We start from the raw sequence: 23,027 nt of genomic DNA, 5'->3' as shown, positions 1-23,027 counted from the left end.
ATGTAGTTATTGTTTGAAAGGAGTGCTACTGATGACGATGGGAGAAATTACAGGCCTTTCGTGTCAGACCTGTGTTGGATGCTGTGATTTGAGATATTAGCGCTGCCTGAGTGAACCAGATGGAGACGACCATTACCACAAAGAGCAGGCCTACTGGCTTCTGTGGTAATGCTTTTGTAAACTTAGGCAGTTAGGTCTGAGTAGTACTTCTTCGTCACTTACATACCCTAATTCGAGTCTACTGTCCCTACACACAGCACTGGAGGCTTTTCAGACATTAATTTTCATATTGTAGGCTCATTCAATGAATTAACTTGGAAAGCTTTCAGTCTGACCAAAATCCAACAGAGGACAACACCAACTGAAGGCTGACATAACTCATATGGTATGGCACAGATACAGTATGTGTGTGTGTGTGCCTATGGGGCATTGTGTTCCCTGAAAAAAAATCTTGCAGTTTAAACTTTTCACAGTGGGAGTGATACATTTTCCTCCCTTCCAAAGTCACCTTTATCTTCCTCTTAAAATTGCATTTAAACAGCACACTGGAAAAACTGAAGAAATTTTCTCTCAATATGCAAAACTCTGTTCACAAGGCCCTTTATGGCTGTCCTGTGATGTATTTTTGAGATATGCAAATATGACATTTCTTCTCTGTGATTGCACTTCAAGCCCAGCTCTCTCTCCTGCTCTTTTTCTCTCTGTCATCATGAGGTGAGGCATCACCTGCTCAGCTGTGGAAACATTACAGCAGATTGCAGCATCTGTTTGGAGCAGCTGAAGAGAATTTTACTGTCATTGTCCCTTATTTTCATTTGGCCAGGCCCCTGATTTCTCATTTAGTTAAAACATTTTTTTACTCCTCACAAAAACATCCAGATTTGTGAGGTGCTCCATAAAATTGCACAATTTGAGTCTGCAGGGTTGTATGCAGTAGAGTGATGTGAGGTTTTGGGTCATGATCAAAAGAACCAGGTCACGGATACAAGAGGCTGAAATGAGTTTTTGCAGTGCACACTTTGTGACATCTCAGGCATGTGCCTCATCTGTGATATGCACACATTATACTGGAGTTACTTCATAATCTTTCTCTGTTTTTTAAGACTAAAATAGCTACTAATTATATATTGTTGGCTGTTTTTATATTTAAACAAAGTTTAGGTTAATTATTTGAATATCTATTTATCCTAATGGATATGGAGTTAAGCGTTACCTTTTTAATTTAATTTCATTTTAAAGTGACACTTAGCAGAGATTAAACATTACTTGTGTCCACTTTATCACATCTGGCAGACCTACAAACATTTAATTTATTGTTGAATGTCTATAATAATATTTTGTCATGCTAACTTATTGGTTATTCCCTTAACCCTCAACCCCAAAAAAGACATTGTAGAAACAGAACATGGACGTTTTGCTGCTTGTCAACAACAAACCTTGACAGAAAAATGAATATCATTAATTTTGAAATAAGACACTTTTCAATAGTAAGCTTTTTGTACAAAATCAATCTTGAACACACACATATCACAAATTTTTTTACTAACCCACTTAACTCTGGTTTTCAGTAAATACTGACACAATCACAATGGAAGCACTTTGCAGGGTGACGGCTGGGTTCCTGGCATGTCCCACATGGTGCATGATGCTGAAGGTCTTACCTCCAACACGCTGCTCTGCCGTAAAGAGGACGTGGCCTGATCAGAACTACCTCCAGCTAAGTTGTGCACCTGTTGAGAGGTTGACTGCAGGTGTACCTAACGCTAACAGGAGTGTTCATAAGCTCTGTCTGTTGGTGAAAAGGATTGTCATCTTTGATTTTGCTGAGCATTCTCTGAGTCCTTGTCTTATGAGGTTATATCTGAGTCACTGTCAGGTTTTGCCCCAGCAGGGGGGCAGAAGTGTGTTAGCTAACAATTGAATTATTACTTGCACTACTACATTAAATTACTCACCATTATTGTTATGATCATTATTATTAGATTAATTTGTGTTAGATGGAGAGTGTGATGCTTTTTGACTTGAAAGATCTTCTTGCTCTTTTTTTACCAACTTATTTACTCTTGCTCTTCTCCGTAGAACAAGTTTTTCTGCTTCTTTTTGATAAATAATAGTGTAATAATTTTAATAACATTAAACAATCATCAAATTTATATTCTATTCTACAGAAATTGTACAACAACAATTAAAAAATAGTATAATTGATGTATTACTCATTGTCCTATTTTTCTGGGCAATCCTACCATTATATGAAGACCTGCACCTTCTTACATAAACACAAAAATCAATAAAAAAATTATAAAATTCTCTAGACTATAAATTTCTAACATAGCCTGGAGATAAATAAATATGACTAAAACACTTTACTTGAGCTATATATTATAATCAGACTGGACAAAATATACCTAATATTAGACTTACTTGCTATGCCGTGTTGAAGCTATCCACCATCACTCAGTGGGTCGGTGATTCTCTGGCTTGGCTTTAATAAAGCACACAGGGCTGGCAATCCTCATATTCTGCTACAATAAACCTTTCATATGTCCACATGCAAAATAACTGAAAGCCTTAATAAACTTGTAGGCTTTCAGTAACTCTTCATCGAAGGGGACAGGTGTTTGTCCGCTTCTCTGTACAGCTGGTCAAAATATGGCTCCATCATACACACGCTCATTGTTATACTGCTGCAAGTTCTCAGGTTGAAGTGCTAACGCATATGGAGAATATACACTCATGTTTTCACTAAAATAATTGGTTTGATTCAGAAATAACGTACACATATCACGTGTATGTTGTTTGCTGGTTGGCAACAGGAAGTTCGTTTGCCAACCAGCAAAGGGCCAATGTAAACAATAACACTGAACTTGTCTGTAGGCTAGTATGTTCTCTCTACAAAATTTTGCAAGAGAATGAGCAAACTCTGGAAAAGCTAAAACAGTTTCTAAAGGATTCTGCTCTGCCTGTAGCTTTTCTATGGGATTAAGAATCCAGGGAGAACAATGATTTGTCTTCTGTCCAGTGAATCATTTATGAGTTTATATAAATGGTGAAAGGCTTGTACTTGTCTAGCACTTTACAAAGTCCAGAGAACTCCAAAATACATCACAGTATATTCAGTAATTCACTCAGTCACACCCACACACATTCACGCACTGATGGTGGTGAGCTGTATAGTACTGTATAGTAGCCACAGCTGCCCTGGGGCAGCCTGACAGAAGGGAGGCTGCCACTCACCGGCCCCACCGGGCCCTCTGAGCCAAACCACACAGTGTCAGACAAACACACGGCAGCCTTCATGAAGACCTTTTAGAAGATGACCAGCAGGGTCTCTCTGCATCAGGGCTTTCCTTTAAAATCTCTGTTTAATAATGAGGGGGTCTATATGTTTTTCCCTCATGTCTGTTATTACGTCAAGTAGCTCCAGCTAACAAGCAAATGTTTAATGTTCAGGACTGAATGTTGAATTTGAACATTCACTAGCTTAAAAAGGAGTTTTTGCTGTGACTTTATCTGATCAGTTTTTACGTAGGAATCACAAGCTTCACTTTTGGTTGCAACTCTATGTTGTGTTCGCCTGGCTAGCATACAAGTCCTATAAATAGATTTTCATATTGTTTTGGTCCACACTGCATAACCTTTTCAACAGTTTTAATTTTGTGCATATTTCTCTTCCAAGTACGGCTGGATACGGAAAAGGGTTAGGGCCACCAAAAAAACAAGAATTCTGAGATTAAAGTCAGAATTCTTTATTTTTTTTCGGTGGCCCTAATCCTCTTCCGTAGCTGGAGCATGCTTATAATTTCAAAATCAATCTTGTGTTTTTCACCCTTGTACTGGGATGCGAGTGATTGTTTTGTCCACTAGCGCCATCTTGTGGCCTAATAAGTCACTAACTTGCAGTGTGAAGTTTTAAGCTTTTTGTCAACTTCCAGTCTGCAATGTTTTGAGGGAGATAACATTACAGTTCGCGTCTGTGTCTATTGGAAACGTAGCTTTCTTCTTATTCATTATTTGTTCTTCAGACCATCACTAATTGTTACTTCTTGCTTTTCAAGCTGCACCAACTTCCTTTACATTCATAGTTCCAATAAACGCTTTTTTACTTTGTTTAGCCACGTGCATCTTGTGCTTTTCTGCTTGCTGCATGTCCGGCACATGTTTACAAAACGATTTTTCTTTTTTGCACTTGTTACATGATTGACCATAGGCTGAGCACTTTCAGCTCATGCTTATATCCACACCTATCAGTCAATTTTCTTCTCACCGGACAATTTTGTGGATTTCCCCAAATGTTCCCTCTGACTATTTTAACAAATCAGGAATAATATTTAATGTTTAACATGTAAATCTTGATTGACACAATGGCTTTGATCAAGTGCAGAATCTGATATTGTTAAAGTCATTACAGATTAAACATCCTGGAAGATGGAGTTTTCTTTTCAGCACTTGAAAAACTAGTTCCACCGAGCTAATCTGCTTGTGTCAAAATTCAATCAGGGCCAATACATTTGTAAATGAATATAAAGGCCCCTGAAAGTAGCTGGCTCTTTCCTGTTGTTAAAAACATGGTGTCTATATCTACATGTCTTCACCACATTTACGCAGAATTTCTTACCTAAAACAAGCTGAACAAGTCAAGACAGCAGACAGACAGCCTGGCTAATAAACCAACAGGCTGGAGAGAGAACCATCAAGTTTGATTATCAGACTCTTGGTCCAGATGCCCTTCACCGCTGCCCTGCTTTCTTAAGGAAAATCCAGCAGCTGATCCTATTCAGGATCAGTGTTTGTGTGAGAACACTAAAGCTGATCAATACCCTGCAGAGGAGGCAAACAGAGCCCCTCTCACAGCTTAAGGGCAGAGAATTAAATCGACAGCAGAAAGGTGTTTTTGGTTTAAAGGGCCAGTATTAAGTATTTTCCAGGCACAGTGTTGTTTTATAGCACAAACCTTCAGTTATTAAAAACTGAAGGTTTTATATCAAATACGAGTTAAAAGAAATGTAACTTTGTAATTTAACATCTTGAAATTGGGTCTCTGTCTCTTTAAAAACTCCCTTTGTCCATGCATGTTGTTCTGAGACAGACAACGTTCAGGAGCAGATCAGAACCAGCTTTATTGATTTGACTGAACCAGTACAACAGACAATCAGTACAGAAACAAATAACAGTGTCAACGAGTAAGAAAACTAAACAGTTCCTCACATCAAAACCAATCAAATAAGATAAATAAAAGTGAATGGTGAAGAACTACAGGGATTTGAAACTGTTCCATATAATTTCAGGATGTTCTGTAAGACATCAGGTTTTAGATATGATGATTTCCACTCAAAATCATTCCCCCAGTCCTGTGCTTTAATCCTGACCTGCGGGACAAACACTCAACTAAGATTGGATGAACAGACACACTGCGTTAACGCAGTGTGTCTGTTACATCAATTTCTGTTACATCAATTCCAGAAAATGAAAGTCAATGAGCAAACAGTGTTGTACATTACATCTGAAAATACTTAGTAATCTTACTTTTTCTCACTACATCATGTTCTTTTCAGGGCTCACAATTCTCTAGAAACATCCCTCAACAGTCTTTGCATGTTTAGATGTGACTATGACATTCACATGAATCTTAGGAGGTCCAACGCCACCAGGCCACCTTCATGCGATCCCACACAGCGTCTAAAGAGTCAAAAGCTGGACGCACATCTAGGATGGAGAATTGATAGTTTTCACGGTTCAGTTCTCCATCATAGTAGTCGATGACGTAGCGCACCTCCTTCCCACAGCGGTCAATGATCCAGTCATGGCGGTCAAACGGCAGTTCATAGCTATGAGAACACATTCAGTTAAAATCATGTAAATGCAGCAGACTGAAACACTTAGGATCTGTAAAATGGATTAAGGGGGATTATTAGTCATTATGGCATCATTTATCACAATAGGAGGTTTTTATACAACAGACATAAATAAGTGGTCATAAAATAAGCTACATACACCCACTGATAATGTACTGAAAGTAGGCAAACCTAAACGAACAAACAAAAATGAAGTTGAATCAGAGCAACGTAGAGCTTACCCCATCCAGTGGCGGACCCGGGCTCTGGGAGAGAACTCTTTGGCCTTCCCACCAAACCTCTTCAGTGTGGGCCCACAAGGACACTCACTGTGAGAACACCAGGCCAGAAACAAACCGCTCATCATTTGAATCTTAAGATACAATTCAAACTCAATAATACTTTATTGATCCCAAAGGGAAATTAAATGAAACTCATTAATTCAAAATTCTTAGCGTTATTGTAGATGGTAATGGCTGTTGGCAGGAAGGATTTCCTGTAGCAGTCTGTATTACAGCAAATTTGAGGAAGCCTCTGACTAAAGACACTGTTTTTCTGAGATGACCTCATGAAGAGGATGAGTAGGGCTGTCCATAATTTTCTTGATTTAATTTAAAATCCTCCCTTGCATCATCATCTCCAGAGGTTCCACAATCATCCCAAAAACAGAACCAGCCTTCTACTTCAGAACTCCTCGGTACTGAATGACCGTCACTTACCGTGCATGCAGGGCTTCCCACTTAAGGATCTCCTGCCAGGCCTGCTCATTGTTCTGATTGTGGATTTTAATAATGTCGGTCATGTCGTGGGGAGCGAGGTCATCATCCCGCCAGCGCCATCTACAAAGTGATATCCAATTAAAAGTCCCAAGTCATTAGGTAACCAAATACAACACAAACATTAAAACAAAAGACAGCAGCTGAAAATGAAATGCATTTTAATAAAAGTAAGTTGAAAAGTGAAAAAATAAGTGCTTATTCTAGAAAGCAAAAAAATGCATGTATGGTTTTTGCCCAGGATTGAAAACCCAAATCCCAGAAAATGTGGAAGTTCTGCAATTGTAAATAATAATTTTAAAAAATCCAAGAGATTTTCATGGCATGAGTCAATGTTTCATTCACAACAAAATCTGTTGTGTTAAATCTGAGAAGTCATACACCTGTATTCATCATTAAATGAGATCATCTCAAAGCTGATGCATGGTTACAGCTGCCACCATGTGGAATCTCCTCCCTTTTCCAAAACACTCTGCAGACAGCTGGACATTGGCTTTCTATTCTTGCTTTAATGAAGCATCCAGCAACTTCATTTGTGGAACATTACATTTCACTTTTAATGATGTTCTTGTTAGGCAGACATCCAAAGTAAAAGGAAATGAATGGACAAGCTTGGACAAAACAGCAACAACAACAAAGTAGAGGTTAAAAAGGGAACTCTAAATTCTGGTTGAGAGAGGAACAAAAAACACCACAAATTCTGAAACCTCCATGTTTCACACTGAAAGTTTTTTGTAACCAGCTAAGGCCCTGATTTACAAGCATCCAAATAAGGACTGGTAAATTGTGCAAAGAAAAAAAAGTGCACAAAAATATGCACATGACTACAAAGATTGACTGCGCAATTGATTAAAAGAGCAGCAGTGGTACAGACTGGCCTATTTAAAGGAGGAGTTAGCGTGAGCCACTGGCTCTCTACACAGAGAATGTCAGAGAGGAGAGAGGCCAGAAAAATGAACGGAAAGACATTATCCTGGTTTCATTAAAACAGACACTTCTCATACAATATACAGAGATTGTTGAACTTAATGTATTTAAAACATAAACAAGATTCAGAAATTGTAACTTTACATGCTAAAAAAAGCATTCGATAAAGTGAACTGGTCATTTTTCTGATCAATATTAAAAGGGTTTAGATTTGGAGATTCTTTGATTAACTGGATTAAGTTATTCTGCATATCATCAAGAGCAACTTCACAGGACCTCATCTTACAGACATGTCCACTCTCTCCATCCTCGTTTTCCATTTTTATTGAACCCCTTGCAGCAGCAACTCGTTAAAACTCTCTTATAAAATGTATTCCAATTAATTCAACAGAACATAACATTTGATCACAGGATGACAATATCCTGTTACTACTACAGGATCCATATTCTTCAATGACAAACAATCAGAAGAATTTTCAAAAACATCTAATTCCTCAATAAATTGGAGTAAATCTGCAGTTCTCCCTTTAAATCATTTAAAATGGGAGACAATCCAAAACATACTCATCCCTCTGAGCTGAAGTCATATTACATATCCTGAGATTAAATAACCTCCTAGGTTGTCAGAACTGTTTAATTTTAATTTCATACCTCTTCAACAATCAATACAACACAATTTGAAACAATGGTTAAATTGACCACTTCACCTGCTGGCAGAATAGCAACTATTAAAATGAAAATACTTCCTCAAATTAATTATTTTCTATGTTACCCATCCAACCCAGTAAAGAATGGTTTACATCTTTAGATATTATAATCACCAAATTTTATTGGAAAAATAAGCCACCAAGAATAAACTTCACAAAAATCTAAACAAAATTTGGAAGGTTAGATGCATCAAATTTTTAGCATTATTATGTAGCCAATCAGCTGCAGTACATAATTAAGTGGAATCAAAATCAGCAGTAAATGGCTTAAATGAAACAGAACAATCATTTTGTGGTACAACTATCAGATTGGTGGAAATTCAATAATATTACCAATATACACACCACTTTGGAACAATCTCACAATAAATAAAAACTCCTATTTTTTTAGCTTATGGGTCTCTAAAGGCATTACACATTTTGAACACATATTTGGCTATAATAAACTCCTTCATTTCCACAATTAATTAAACGATATAAACTTGATGATAATCAATTCTTAGAATATCTTCACATAAAATCTCTTTTACAAAGTAAATATGACCTGGCACAACTCATTATAGAACCTAATTCACAAATTACTGGACTACTTAATATTATATCTAGAAAGAAAATTCAGTCGAGATACAGAATATTAAAAGGATTGATTCAACAATATCCATACTACTTTAAAATGGCAAACGGATCTGAATATAAACCCAAATGATGACTTCTGAATTAAAATTTGCAATAATATCTCATATATGACAAAAAACTCTAATCTTCAGCTCATTCAATATAACATACTTCACTGAATCTACTACACAACTCACAGAATGCATAAAATGGGTTTGGCTCCATCTGAATTGTGCAGAAATTGTTCACAAAATATCCCTGATACATATTTTCATGCTTTCTGGTTATGCAAACCTGTTGAATAATTTTGGACACAAGTAACTTTTATTAATGTAATATACCACACCATGTATTTTGTACTTTGATGTAAAATAAATTTCTATTAAAAAAAGAAAGTCATGTTGGGCATTACAATGTTGTAATTCTAATTTAAATGAATTGTATTATTATTATTGGCACACTAGGCTTAGTCATGGTGTTTTTTGTTTTGTGATAATTGCATTATTGTATTAATATACCTTTTCTGGGCTCCTGCAGAGCATCAAACTGTGAGTGTTCTGGATACAGTGATGGTGCGTTGTAATTATTCTGTAGTCCTGCAGCTCAAAATCAGCAATGCAGGAAGATATTTCTAAAACATTTTTTACAAGCTATGACATATGTCATTTATTGTAAATATACCTCCTACTGCGCTACAGTTTACACCTACTTTTCAAGCGTGTTAAATATAAACGCAACAACAGGTCCAGAAGTTTGGTTCAGGTTTAGTACATTGTGTTGGAGGAGGTAAGTCATTACATTTGCATGTCCTCCTCCCATGATTTGTTACTTTCTGATGATCAGCATATGTTTTGCATATTCATGAAGGCAGACATGTTTTTGCGCCTGTGATTTTAATTTTGTTATGCAATCCTTTTTGTATATTGAGTTGTTTCTATACACAAACCTTTAGTAGATCAGGCCTGTAGTGTTTTTCAGAAAATCATCTGACCAGAGCACCATCTTCAACATTTGCTGTGTCTCCCACAAGTTTTTGATACCTTTATTTGAGCAATAGTTTATTTTCAGCAACAGTTTTCTGCTTAGCACTCTCCTATTGATTTGTGTAGTTCATAACTAAAAGGTGTCCTGAATGAAAAGAAACTGATGATGTCTACTAAGGAATAATTATCTTTGTATGCCTCCTCCAGTATATGAAATCAATGTTTGATCTTGAGAGAAAATGTCACTACACTACTGCTCCCTGGGTCACATTTACTTCTGGCTCTGCAGCTACTTACACACAATCACATCTGGTTCAACCATCCGCTCTGCAAAAAAGCTGAGTAAAACTCCTAGTACAAATAATATACTCATATTACTGATCATAGCCAGCTAATTAACTCCATTCATAGATGAGTCTCTGAAAAAAACTACTTTGCCAAAGCCAACTAAGATTTAAAACAATCTAGAAAACAGGTGTGGAGCCCTGAATGAAAAGCGTTCTGAATGTGCAGCTGGGACTGACCCCTTCCGCAGCATGGCGTTCCAGAACATCTGCTCTGATGGGTAGACCCAGTTCTTTTCTGCACCGTGACGTGGAATGTTTGACTCCTCTCTGGAGACGGACAGTTTAAAGGGCTGATCTGGAGCTGGCGTTTGGTTTGGAGGAGGCATCTGTACAGAAATGAAAAGTTAAACCACTTCTTAACATCTTTACAGTCAAAACTCAGTGGCCAACTGAAACACATTAAAACAGAATACTTGCAGAATAACCAACCAATGGAATTTAAAAAAAAACTACAAAAGTGGGCATTGACATTTTTTGTTATTGGCAGAGTATCTCTGAAGTTATGTTGAATGACAAACATAATCTGGATCTGAATAGTAACATAATCAGACAGTTTAGAAATGTACAAAAATCAAAGCTGCAAGCAGCATCAAGCACCCTGCTGGAGATCTGGTCTGCTCTGTGTTGAGACCACAGATCCTTAGTGGGCCTGCCACACATTAACTAGAAGACAAGTCTTGAAAATTAAGCTTAGTCATGTTAAATTCAGCTCTGGTGTGAAGTCGCAACAATTTGGCTAAAATAACTTTCCTGATGGAAGTTAGTTACAGTTTGATGGTTGACAAATATATGTAATTTTGGTGCAATATTGAAATCACTCATGTTCAAAAGGGATTTAGAGGCACTATTTGCAAATGGTGAGATTCTGAAACTCACCACATATATAGGATTGAACAAAAATTGGACAGTTCACAGTGGGATTCAACATAATCATGCTCCTATACGGCTTCAAATTTATGAGTGAGCAAGTAAAAGAAGATCCAATGTTTGTTTCAAAATGGCCAACTTTCTCTGGGGTCTGGACTACGGGTCCTACAGACTTCATTGTAGGTCTTAAGTTACATTTATTATCATATTCAGCAAAATTAAAATAGGCTGGCGAGGCTTCTTGGTCAGATTAAAATTATCTTTTAAAAATAATCTTTAAGTGGGTATTGAACAGTTTTCCTTATGCTTATGCTTCTGTATTAAAAATATTTTATTGACCTGATGTAATATCCTAATCTCAGCTGTTGCTTTTTATTTGCTGCAAGAGGAAAAGCAAACATAAATAAATGTTTGAAAACATCAGTCATGTTATTAATCTATAATACCCCTGCCCCCTCCCCACTATGGAACAGATTTACACTTCCAGGCTCCACAAGAAAGTTTTGGACATTTTAAATGACTCTTCACACCCTGGCCATGGTCTCTTCCAGCTGCTGCCATCAGGCAAGAGATACAGAGCAATAAAAACCAGGACAAATCGCCTAAAAACAGTTTTTACCCGATGGCAATCATGGCACTAAATTCAAAGGCATAAGAACTTCTGCTCTTGACACCACTTTGTTATAAATGTAAATTCTGTTGCGACACCTCCAGGCGCTGCAACCATCTTCTGATGTCTATTTATTTCTCATTTTTTACTATTTATTTCTTTATCTTTGTATATTATGTATATACACATAACCTGCATCTTAACTCGAGTCGAGCAAATCTCAATCTCGTTGTAATCTGTTGATGACAATGACAAATAAATCTTATCTTATCTATCTTAGGTACCATATTCGCTGGGTCAATGTCACTATTCTTGGGTTCTGCAGCTCTCATGGGACACTCCACAAACTCATAGGCTCGGTCCTGATGGGCTGGACCTGCCTCTGCACCTTTTATCGGGACCTCTGAAAGAGAAGATGCTGTCAAAGATAAGAAAGGTTTGAAAGATAAGGACCATTGCACGCACCTTTTAGCTAAATGTAGTTACCAAAAAACTAAAGCAATGTGTTCTGACCTTACAATTAAACTAGTTACCTTTGATAGGCTGAGCTTGATGCATAGGACATCCTGAAGGTGGTGATGCTAAGAAAATAAAATTCAATTAACATTGTAGACAAAATGTCATTGATTACATGTGGCAAGCTACGTATATTAAAATATGTGGAACCTTTGGTAGACTGGACTTGGTGCATAGGACAGCCTTGAGGAGGAATTGCCTCTATGGCCTCTGCTCGAACAGTCAGCGCACCATCAGAGGACACACCCGATCCCATCTTGACCTATCATGATGAAAAACACAAAGCATCCATTGAAAACCACCATAAAGCAAGGGTCTCCAATCTTATCTTATCTGAGCTACGTTCTCATGTAAAGGTAGCTCAGATAAAATGAAAGAGCTGCTCATGCTTAGCTAAATTTATTTATAAATAACCAATTTCTAAAACCAAAAGTGAACATTTATTTGAATACATTGAAACATGTTTACACAGAGCACATATGGTATATGAGAATGTACAGTACATTCACAATCATCTGAGTGCTGCTTGTTGCAATTTTAAAGGGTGCAAATAACAATGAAGACAACATGCACAAATAAATGAACAGCATAGGTATTCTGAACTACTGAAGAACACTTCAAAATAAGATAATCAAATAAAATTGATGCTGCGTATTTTAATTACCTGAACATCTTTAATTCACATTTTGTCAAAGCAAACAAATGTCTGAGCTCCTGAATCTACCATCTTTTTATCATTTTACTGAGATATTCTGCAGGTTCTGCAGTATATCAATGGGAAGACTGGTACCGCATACATTACCAGTACCAGAAATGTATGCTGACTGGTACTGCATACATTTATCAAGCGACATCATGGTTCAGCCTATTCTAGTTCCCACAAGTCTTTGACCAGGTCTCACATGTTTCCACAGAGAGAAAAAGGTTCTGCAGTGTAAATCGTGGAAATATATAGTGTTACTTCACATTTTGTCCAAAATGTTATATTTGAGTCTGGTCTGACAAGACTAAAATTGACCAGACTAAGCTGCTTCTCCCACATGTTTGCTGTGTCCAATGTGGCTTCTGGTAAACTGCAAACAGAACTTCTTATGGTTTTCTTTAACGATGGCTTTCTTCTTCCTACTCTTCCCTTTGTGTAATGATGACTAATATTGTTCTGTGGACAAATAACCCCACCTGAGCTGTGGATCTCTGCATCTGGTCCAGAGTCACCACGGGTCTGTTGGCTGCATCTCTGATCTATTATCATTCTTAATGTTTGGGTTGTAATGTGACAAAATAAAAAATTTCAAGGGATATGAAAACTTTTGCGATGTAGGCTGAAAGTTATAATAGCTATAAGAAAATGTGACCTCACATATTTGCTTGGTTGTTGTGTAAAACTCCTTCAAATACAAACCAAATGGACTTGCCACTGTACATTCCTTCACATTGTCAGAGTTCAGTACAACTGTCTGTTCAATTTCTGTTATTCTCTTCACAAGATAAACAGAATACATTCTCCATTAATGTCAACTCAAACACATTTTAATACTTTAATAACGGTTGTGAAATGTGATGTGATTAGTAATTTGCAAAATTTCCACTTTTCAAAACCTTTAATCATGACAATGTCATGGAGCTTGAAATGACAGCATTCAAGTCTATCAAACAGTGTTCTGTGTCAAATTAAAAAATATGTACTATACTTCTGAGAATCGCACTACAGATTATAATAATAATAACTTTAAGATTAACAAAATAAGTAATTTCAAAGTTTTAAGGCCTAAAATTGTGATTTTCACATGTTACCTTTTAGACCCGGTAGAAACACTGGTACAGAAAACAGTTTTTACCCCATGAACACAACCTATTTTCACAAGTGACTGTTACAAAAGGTTCTCAAAGCATCTTCTGATTTCAGGCTTAAATTTTACTCACTAAAGTTAATTGGTTTGTTTCAGACTGCTTAAAAACAATTTAATTGTGTACTTTACAACTTTACTACACATAGGCTTACGACTGATGAGGAGCCAGTCAACTGTAATTCATCACCCTTACTGTAGCCCTACAGACCAGCGTGCAGCATTAGCTTAGTTGCAAACACAGATTAGGGTCGCTGTGTGTTTGTATAGACTAAAGATAGATCTGCAGCTCAGCCTTCACAAACTGTAGACAAAAAGGATTAAAGACTTCACATCTAAAACATTTAATGTCTGTACATAAGAGGAATTAAAGCTAATTAGAGGATACTAGCCTAAATTTAACTATGCACAGGCAGTCACACTTCTTCCAACCTATTACCTCTGATTGTTCAAGCCAAGGTGGCTTTAGTGATCAATAGTAAGCTTGTAAACTGTGTGAGGTGCAAATTATCAAGGTACTAAAGCTTTAAAGCTGGTTTAAAGACCAGACTGAGCAAGTATTAAGTAATTATCGGCCAATAATTATTGGCCCAATATCAAGGCATCATGTCATTCTATCTGATATATCAAATAGCACCGATAATGTATTCAGTGGTGTGGGTTTTAAGTACTCCACCTACTGCATCAGAATAATTGTAGAAAACAACTGTGGGACTGGAAATAAATAATTTTAACATTTCCTCAAGTCAGGAAACAACTGTCATAATTTTAATAACACTACAAGTAAAAAAAGAACATATCAAGTAACCCAGGGTCTTATATGCAAACAATGGAAATATAAACAAAAAAGGTCAGAATGACCCCAACTGGGAACGTCCAATACTATATGAATGCAGCTCAGCTTGTCAGTCAACAGAGAACATACCAGCTGTAGGTTGGAACTTCTTTAAGGTTTCAGAGGAAGACAATACTCTGTTTAAAAACTGCTCAAAGTTCTCCGAGTTGAAAAACAGCATGTCATCTAAAATGCAACCATTGCTTTGACAGAGTATTCAAACTCAGCATTTGAGAACGCCCGCGATGGTAGCAACAAGTCAGCTTTTAAGAAACCATCGGGACTCAAATCCATTGCAAAGCTTTTAATGAAACATGAATATTTGCTCACGAAACAAAAGGGCTGAAACAATCAAATGAATGACGGCACTTGAAGACCAACCCTCCACCCTAGTTGAAGACGGGGCTGTTTTCGACTCATTTGCCCCTTGGAGCTGCAGTTTACCATGATGAGCTGCATCTACTTTTCTGATGGGCGTCTTCCAGATAAGTATGATGCGATCACCAAATGCATTCACACTTTGATTGCATAGAAATATTATGTCTCTGTTTGACAGAAGCGTTAATGAAATAAGCTTCTTCTACTAATAATTTCTGCCAAGTTGTAGGCTGGCTTAGAGTACTGGTCTTATTCTCATAAGCCTCACCATGAATATAACAGTTAATATCCATAATTGTACATTGGTAGTACAAATTAATGTGCTCTTAATCTAATTTGTGTAAGAGAATTTTCTATTTTGAACTTGGGCAATAAATTTTTTCACTTTGTATTTATTTAAACTTCCTGATCAATTTTAGAGGCATTGATTTTTTAGTAATGCACTTTATTTAAATAAATGCTTATTTGAGATATGGCTTATTTGGGGGATTTTCTGATCAGGTTTTTTGCTGCAGATACCGATCACCAATACTGATCACCTGGATTGGCTGCTAATTTTTCACTTTAGGTATAAACGTTACTATGTGATCTGGCAAAATGGAAAAATAATCTGGTAATAAAATCACCTAGCTTAGACAAAAAACTTGGAGGCACAAAGCAGCAAGTATCTGGTCAAACACAACGGAAAACCTGCCATCAGTAATACGATATTTACCAGTAAGACTCTCACCGCCGAACAAAGTCAAATAAATCTCACAACACTGCCTAAATAATGTCAAGTAAAGAGTGAAACATTCATTCCAAGTCAAATGCAGGTTACAGTTACTAAATCAAAACTGCCTGATTGTTTTGTGTTGGTTCTGATGGGTTGGTTTTGACACCACTAGCTTGATGACAAATTATTTTCTGGGTTATTTGCTTAGCTTTCTGACAATCATGCGGATGGATGTTGAAAATTATGCTCTGCTTTACTTGTTGTCTGACTGCTGTGGATTTCTTTTTTCTGCATTGAGCCTTGATATAGCCATATATTGTTTTTTAAATGTCATATTAGATTCATTGTGTTGATGCATTTTGACATCTTCACCCCTGAGGTAATTTCCGTCTTAAAACGCAAAGTCCCATATGACGTTGCTGAGGATTTACTGCGAGGTGCTTGTGCAGTGTGGAGGAAAGGGGTAAGTACGCTGTATGCAGGACCTCTGTAGATTGTGAAGTATAAGATACTGGTGATCGGTTTTTGTGATCGGCAACACCAGTCATAGACTTTTTCACTGAGATCGACCGATTATGATCAGAGACTGAGAGTACATTGAGATCCTGGCAGTTTGAGAGGCAGCTATTCAGAGATCCAAGCAGGAAAATGGCAACGCTGCGCAGCTGCAAGGAGTCGATCACTACTGGGTGAGGCAGAGCCACTCCTCCAGCAGCTAGTAGTAAACAGCTTACAGCCAAGGTAGAAAAACCTTTTCCCTGTAATCCAAAAGACTTTTTTTACTCCAAAACACAGCCACAGTATGTCCAAAAGAAAAACAGAAGTGCAGTCATTTGCATATTGAGAGTCTACAGAGGCTGATAATCTCCCCACTCAGCTGCTGGATCACTGTTGAAACTTTGAGTTTTATGTCAAATCCACATGAATTAACACTAGAATGACAGAAACTAATTTTCTCAATGCATCTTTGATTCATTTTGTCCAGCTGTAGGCTGTTAGACTCTGTCCAATCAGAGTCAAGTATTGGGTAGTTGGTGCTTTTATTCCGTTTTCAGTTAATTAAATCCAAGTCTATGGAACACAAAATGTCACTAAAATCACTCTGTCCCTCTAAAATCTTTCAGAAAATCGTAAAAGTGTGTCAAATCGTAGCGAATTGTATTGTTTGTCAAATATCGTGATACATATCGTATCGTGATCAGAATATCGTATATGGTATATGGTAAAATAAACAATCCTAACTTACTAAATCCAAACTTCCTGAGAGCATGGCTAGCTGAGTAATGCTGGCTCTGATTGGCTGGTTCTGACTGAGCTGAATAATTCTGCAGAACACATGGAGGAGGCAGAGGAGATCGATGTTTTTTTCAGAGATTGTCTATCTCATGTTAGGACATAGTGAAAGTTTTAAAAAGCATGTGAAATCTTTTTTTGTTTAAGTTACATGCTGCAGCTTTAAGCAGACGTTAGGTGTCGGAGTACACTGCCGGGTGGAGGTTGACCAGTGCTACGTCTATTACTACCAGTAGAGCGTAGCAGCGGTCCAACAGCGAGAGCAGAACCCAGGATCTTACACCACTAGCTCGTTGACTTGAATTATTTTGCAGGTTATTTGTTTAGCTTTCTGACCATCGTCTCTTCCGGGTGAGTGTTGGTAGTTGTGTGCTGCTTTACCTGCTATCTGGCTGCTCCGGATGTCTTTTTTTTCTGCAGTGAGCCTCGATATAGCCAAACTCCGTCAAGTGTTTGTTTTGTAAATGTCATATTAGGTTGGTTGTGCTGATGCATTTTGACATGCTTCACCCCCGAGGTAATTATTTGTCGCAACACACAAACTTCCCCATTCACTCTGAGTGCTGAAGTTCCTCACCACATTGCTTAGCATTTATTGCTGCGCGTAGTGTGAAGGGAAGAGGTGATGAGCAGCACACGTAGGCTGCAAAGTGAGATACAGGTGATCGATTTTGATGATCGGCAACACAAGAGTGATCAGTGATCACCGATCAGACACTTTTTCGCGGAATTTGGCCAACAATGATCAGTTGCCAGTCAATTAGCACGCCTCTAGTAAGAATAATCTATAACAGGGTTTCCCCTAGAAAACTTGCTAAGCCCAGTGGTCGGGGCGCTGAGGCGGTGCACTGGTGGTCCACCATATTTTTGTATTAAAAGATGTTAAGTTGACAGAAAATGTAAAAATATTACTGGGTAATTATATGTCATATGAAAACATCACCAGTGAAAAGCTATTCAAACTTACAAGCAGTCTTAAAAACAACAAATCAAAAAATACAATTAGAAGTGCAAATAAATATCAATTATTTGCACTTCTGTTTAATCCAAATTAAGTCAACGGCTCCATCAGGCCCCCAGGGCTTCAGGGGCCATAAATGCTAATATTTTAACACAGATACATAAATGTAACATTTGTTTACTGAGATAATCCATGCTGCTAAATTTGATTTAATGGTTTCAGCATAAGTTAAAAGATTTAAATTGTTTAACATTTAAATGTAAGATTTTAAGGCGCTGGTAAGTTTATTTTGTAAAAGTTCAAATAATATTCACAATTAGATTGCTTTGTTAAGAATAGCTACAATCTGATGCTCTGAGTTTAATCTTTGAGTTTGAGCTCTGTTTGTTTGTTCACAAATACAAATTAGTAAACTGCAATTATAACGGATTGCTTTTTATGTTGGCCAGTTAATCTATTCTCTCTCTCCCAGATTAAATCGAACACAGAAGCTGTTAGAGGTGCTGAGGTTTTCAGCAGCAAGAGGGGGCCGTAAGTCAAATTCTGCTCAAGGCCCCATACAGTCTTAGACCGGCCCTGCATGATTATTTAAATTCGCTGCACTGCCCTGAGATGTGCAACAAAATGCTGCTAGTGTGGCTTCAGTAGCTCTTCCATTTCGTGTCAGTTGAGTTTTTAATAAGCACCACAGAAACTGTTTTGGTTGTCCAACTTTAAGGGACGAGTTTTTCAGATCTCCGCGCCACCACACGTATTAACTCTGACTGACTAAGTAGACAAGTCGTTTGATACAATTTGATGCTTCGTGTAACCGGAAAAATAATAATAGAAATAATAATAAAATAATATAAAACCAGTGTGATGCGTGACTACAACGAGAGCGCGAAAGCTACTCATGGGGCTGAACCTGCATGATGAGGTTAGCGCTGGTTCATTAACCACTAACGCTCCGGCCAACCGGGAACACAGACAAACTTTACAGGGAAGACAGAGCCAGGCGCTGGGCAGCGTGTTGAGATGTAAATGCCGAACATGATCCTTTGTTCACAAATATAGATCCTTCTCACCACTTGCTCAACACGCACCTCTGAAAGCGCCACTATAAGTTATTCCTGCGGTTCACATAGAGCTGCGCAACCAGAGCTAACACAGTGGGGTTTAAACTCCTACCTTAATGTGGAGTTTTCTAAAGAAACATAATTCCCCACAGGGGCTTCATGTAAATATTCATACAAGTCAGCCTGTGTCCAGTTTGAGTGAATGGAGCGATCTGTGCTGAGATCAAGCAGCGGCAGCGCAGGCTTCAACGCGCAGAGGTGCCAGCTGTGTGATTGGTCCGCTACCCTGGCTTTAAATGCATAAACTATAAACATATCTTTTAGGAATAAATTTGCTCCGTCAGTGAAACGCTCATAGCAACAGAGATGGTTCAATATGCCTTTCACTTAAAAAAAAAGACAAAAAGTTGTATTTTTTAAAGGGCTGTTGTGAACAGCTCTTGTTTTGTTTAAGTAACGTGGCCCAATATTTATGTTTAGTCATGATGTTTTTCTTTTTGATTTAATTGTGTAAATATTGCTGGTAGTCCAGCAGCATTCATCTGTTCGAAGCAGGCATCGTTTCCCACACAATTTGTGGAAAATACAGCTGATATAATTTGCATCAAAATTTCTGAGCAAAATAGACACGCTCATGCAGAGCATGAAGACAGTATGGTACCATAAAGTGAATGTGCACTGGAATTATTTGTATCCTGCAGCTCAAAATCAGCATTTTGTATTCTTTAAATGTTTCAAATATTTGACAAGCAATGACTTTTGTCATTGTATCTATGCCTCCTGCTTGCCACAGTGACTTCACATCTTTGCATGCCAGCTCATACCTACTTTTTAAAAGTGTGAAATATAGACGCAAAAACAGCATCCACCAATCTGGTTCAGATTTAGTAAATTGCATTGCGGTCAATACATTTGAATATTTGTCTTCAAGTACTTCCACTTGCCCTGCTCTATAAAGTGAATTCTGAAGATTTGGAGTACAGCAACCTTTGAAGATTTGGGTCCCTTCAAAGAGTCATAAATCCCTTCATTCTTCTTCTTCTTGTTTATTGGACATTGGCAAGCAACTAATGATGCATTACCACCACCCAGTGGTGAGGAAGGTGGACCAAATATTGCCCAGAAAAAAAAAAAGTAAAAACTACCTTTCAAACAAACTACGTTTAAAAAAAAGAAGAGTATCAAGTATAATGGTGTTTGTTTCCTTGCAGTCTCTTCCAAATCCACATAACGACAACTACAATTGTAATGTTCTGGAATGTGTATTCTGGCTGTGCTCAATCCATCATCTGTAGTTGATTTGTCATGACTTGCTGTGTGGAGCAGCCAATCAGACGTCAGGGTCTGTGGACCAGCCACATACAAGTCCCACTCAGTTTGACAGTTTTAATTAAATTATTTCATGACACCTATGGAGAGTTGTCATAACATTATAATTGTCACAAATACACAGTAAAATTAAGTATATTACTTAATAGTACACAAATAATTTCAAAATTGTAGCCCACCATTTATATGCACAAGTCCTAAACGCCGCTACGCACTGTAGAATCTTTTAAAATGAAGACGCAGAACATTTTTGTAGCAGGTTGTTGGACATTGTAGACGGTCCCTAAGAACTGGTCTGCACATGGAGATCATCCTTATTTGAAGGAGGACAATGTGGCTTCATTAAAGAAATCATAGTCTACAGTTCAACTTGCCGCGGTTACAGAGATGTTCATTCTATGTTTAAACACCGGTTCGTTTGAGACATTGAGAGAGGAAGGGTGAACAGACCGACTTTACTGTATCCAACTGGGTAAAATAGCATAGCGCTACCTCCGAGCTCTAAATCTCTGGTTATTCTTTTTTTAAGCCTTTAATCAGAACGAACAGCAAAAACGTCATGACCCGAGACTCTTGTTTTCGCCGTCTAACGAGTTACAAAAGCATGACTACAAGCACGTCCATTTAACGCTAGCTAAGCTACTAGCAGCTATGTTAACGTTAGGTTGAGTGAAGATAAACGTACAAAATAATAAACAGATCGCAGTGGGAAAGTTTTCAGTAAAATCCCTTCCTGTGGTTTGTCTCTGGTCAGATAATGTTGAGAGAGATTAATAACAAACAGTTAAAGTAAAGACTAACCTGTGCAAATGATTACTTCTTTCCTCCAATGTCACCGTGGACAGTGGTCGACTTGTGCAACTACGAACGTTAAGTTCTTTGCATCATCACGCCAAAGCTGACGAAGTGTGGCAGGATATGGCAGGCCGTTTTAACATAAATTCGGTTTTGTCTAACTGTCCATATTACATTTTAGAGATATCTAAAATTCATTTTGACTTGGCAAAACTACATTATGACTATCCGCAATGATAATTTAAGATATCTGCTTTTACACTCTGACTAGTAAGAATAATAATTCAAGATATATTCAATTGCATTTAGACGAGCCTAAATTTCTTTCCATATATAACGACGTCGCCTGATCTGTCATTTGACGTAATACATAGCTGCAATTACGATTTAAAATCATCATAACCCTAACCCTCTCGAACGTAATTACGACTAGTCAAAATTACATTTTTAGATATCTGAATTAATTACGAAATACACCAAACAAAAACATAAACATTGTTTTTGTACTCATTTTTAATGAGCTCTAGACCTAAAGCATTTCAAAAATTATTTCTCCCAAATATCTGTGATAGTTAGCACTTATCCTTTGCATAAATAATGAATCCCACCTCACAGGTGTAGCATATCAAGATACTGAATAGACAGCATGGTTATTACTCTGGTGAGCTGTAGGCTGGCTGGCCACATTAAGTCACTAAAATGTGCTATTTGCTTTATTTGGGAGGGTCTTACAAAAGTATAAATGCAACACTTTTGTTTTTGCTCCCATTTTTTTTTAGCTGAACTCAATAATCTAAAATATTTTTCTATATCAACAAATAATTTTTCTCAAATATAGTTTACAAATCTGTCTAAATCTGATAGTGAGCACTTCTTTAAATAAGTGCTCACTGTGTATATACTCACAGGTCTGGCATATACAGATACTAATTAGATAGCATAATTATTGCACAGGTAGGCTGGCTACAATAAAAGCCTCTGAAATGTGCTTTCAGAGTGGCCAGTATGAGGACAACTTGCCTCATGCAGTGCAACATCCGTCGCATAGAGTTGATCAGGTTGTTGATTGTGGAATCTAGGTCCACTCCTCTTTCATGGCTCACATGTCCAGTGAGAAAGCTGGCCATGCAAGAACTGGGATGTTTTCAGCTTCCAGGAATTTTGTGCAGATTCTTACAAGATGGGGCAACACGAGGAGACAGTCGTGGATGAATGGCACAACAATGGGAATTCAGGATCTCTTCATGGTATCTCTGTGCCTTCAAATGCCATCAATAAAGGTACTTGTGTTTGATGTCCATGACATACACCGGCCCATACCATGACCCCGCCACCACCATGAGCCACTTCATCCATGGGCCACTCAATCCACAATGTTGACATCAGCAAAAGCTTTATCCATCCCCAACCACACACACTGTCTGCTGTCTGTCCTGGGCTGAGGTGGTTACACATGGCCTGCAATTGTGAGGCTGGGTGGTTGTACTGTCAAAATCTTTGAAAGGCTTTAGGAGAAGGTTTATGGTAATGATGTGTCTTCTCTGCCGAGGCTTTGGAGAATGTGCCTAGTACTCCCGGAGGATTTTTATGAACTGCGTATCGAGGCTTGTGTTGATGGAACAGGTTGTGACGTTTGA

At 37.7% G+C, this 23,027-nt stretch overlaps 1 protein-coding gene across 3 annotated transcripts; it reads right to left on the bottom strand.

Annotated features, from left to right (window-relative positions):
• Window positions 1–5,492: 5,492 nt before the first annotated feature.
• On the bottom strand, window positions 5,493–21,518 carry hccsb (holocytochrome c synthase b). 3 transcript variants are annotated; one of them, XM_032552174.1, is made up of 8 exons: window positions 21,397–21,518; window positions 12,330–12,441; window positions 12,197–12,244; window positions 11,948–12,081; window positions 10,364–10,512; window positions 6,551–6,670; window positions 6,074–6,160; window positions 5,493–5,825 (listed from the first exon to the last, which is right to left on the bottom strand). In XM_032552174.1, exons 2-8 carry the CDS (start codon window positions 12,433–12,435, stop codon window positions 5,627–5,629), a joined length of 843 nt encoding a protein of 280 aa, XP_032408065.1. In that variant the 5' UTR covers window positions 12,436–12,441; window positions 21,397–21,518; the 3' UTR covers window positions 5,493–5,626. The 3 variants fall into 3 exon arrangements, with proteins under 3 accessions (XP_032408065.1, XP_032408066.1, XP_032408067.1); XM_032552175.1 differs by having other exon boundaries at window positions 11,948–12,066; XM_032552176.1 differs by lacking the exon at window positions 12,197–12,244 and having other exon boundaries at window positions 11,948–12,066.
• Window positions 21,519–23,027: the final 1,509 nt, after the last annotated feature.

The sequence above is a fragment of the Xiphophorus hellerii genome, chromosome 21, assembly GCF_003331165.1.
Source record: "Xiphophorus hellerii strain 12219 chromosome 21, Xiphophorus_hellerii-4.1, whole genome shotgun sequence".
Classification (NCBI taxonomy): Eukaryota; Metazoa; Chordata; class Actinopteri; order Cyprinodontiformes; family Poeciliidae; genus Xiphophorus; species Xiphophorus hellerii.
The sequence above is the reverse complement of the archived record's forward strand: the minus strand, read 5'-3'. Positions and strand labels throughout refer to the sequence as shown.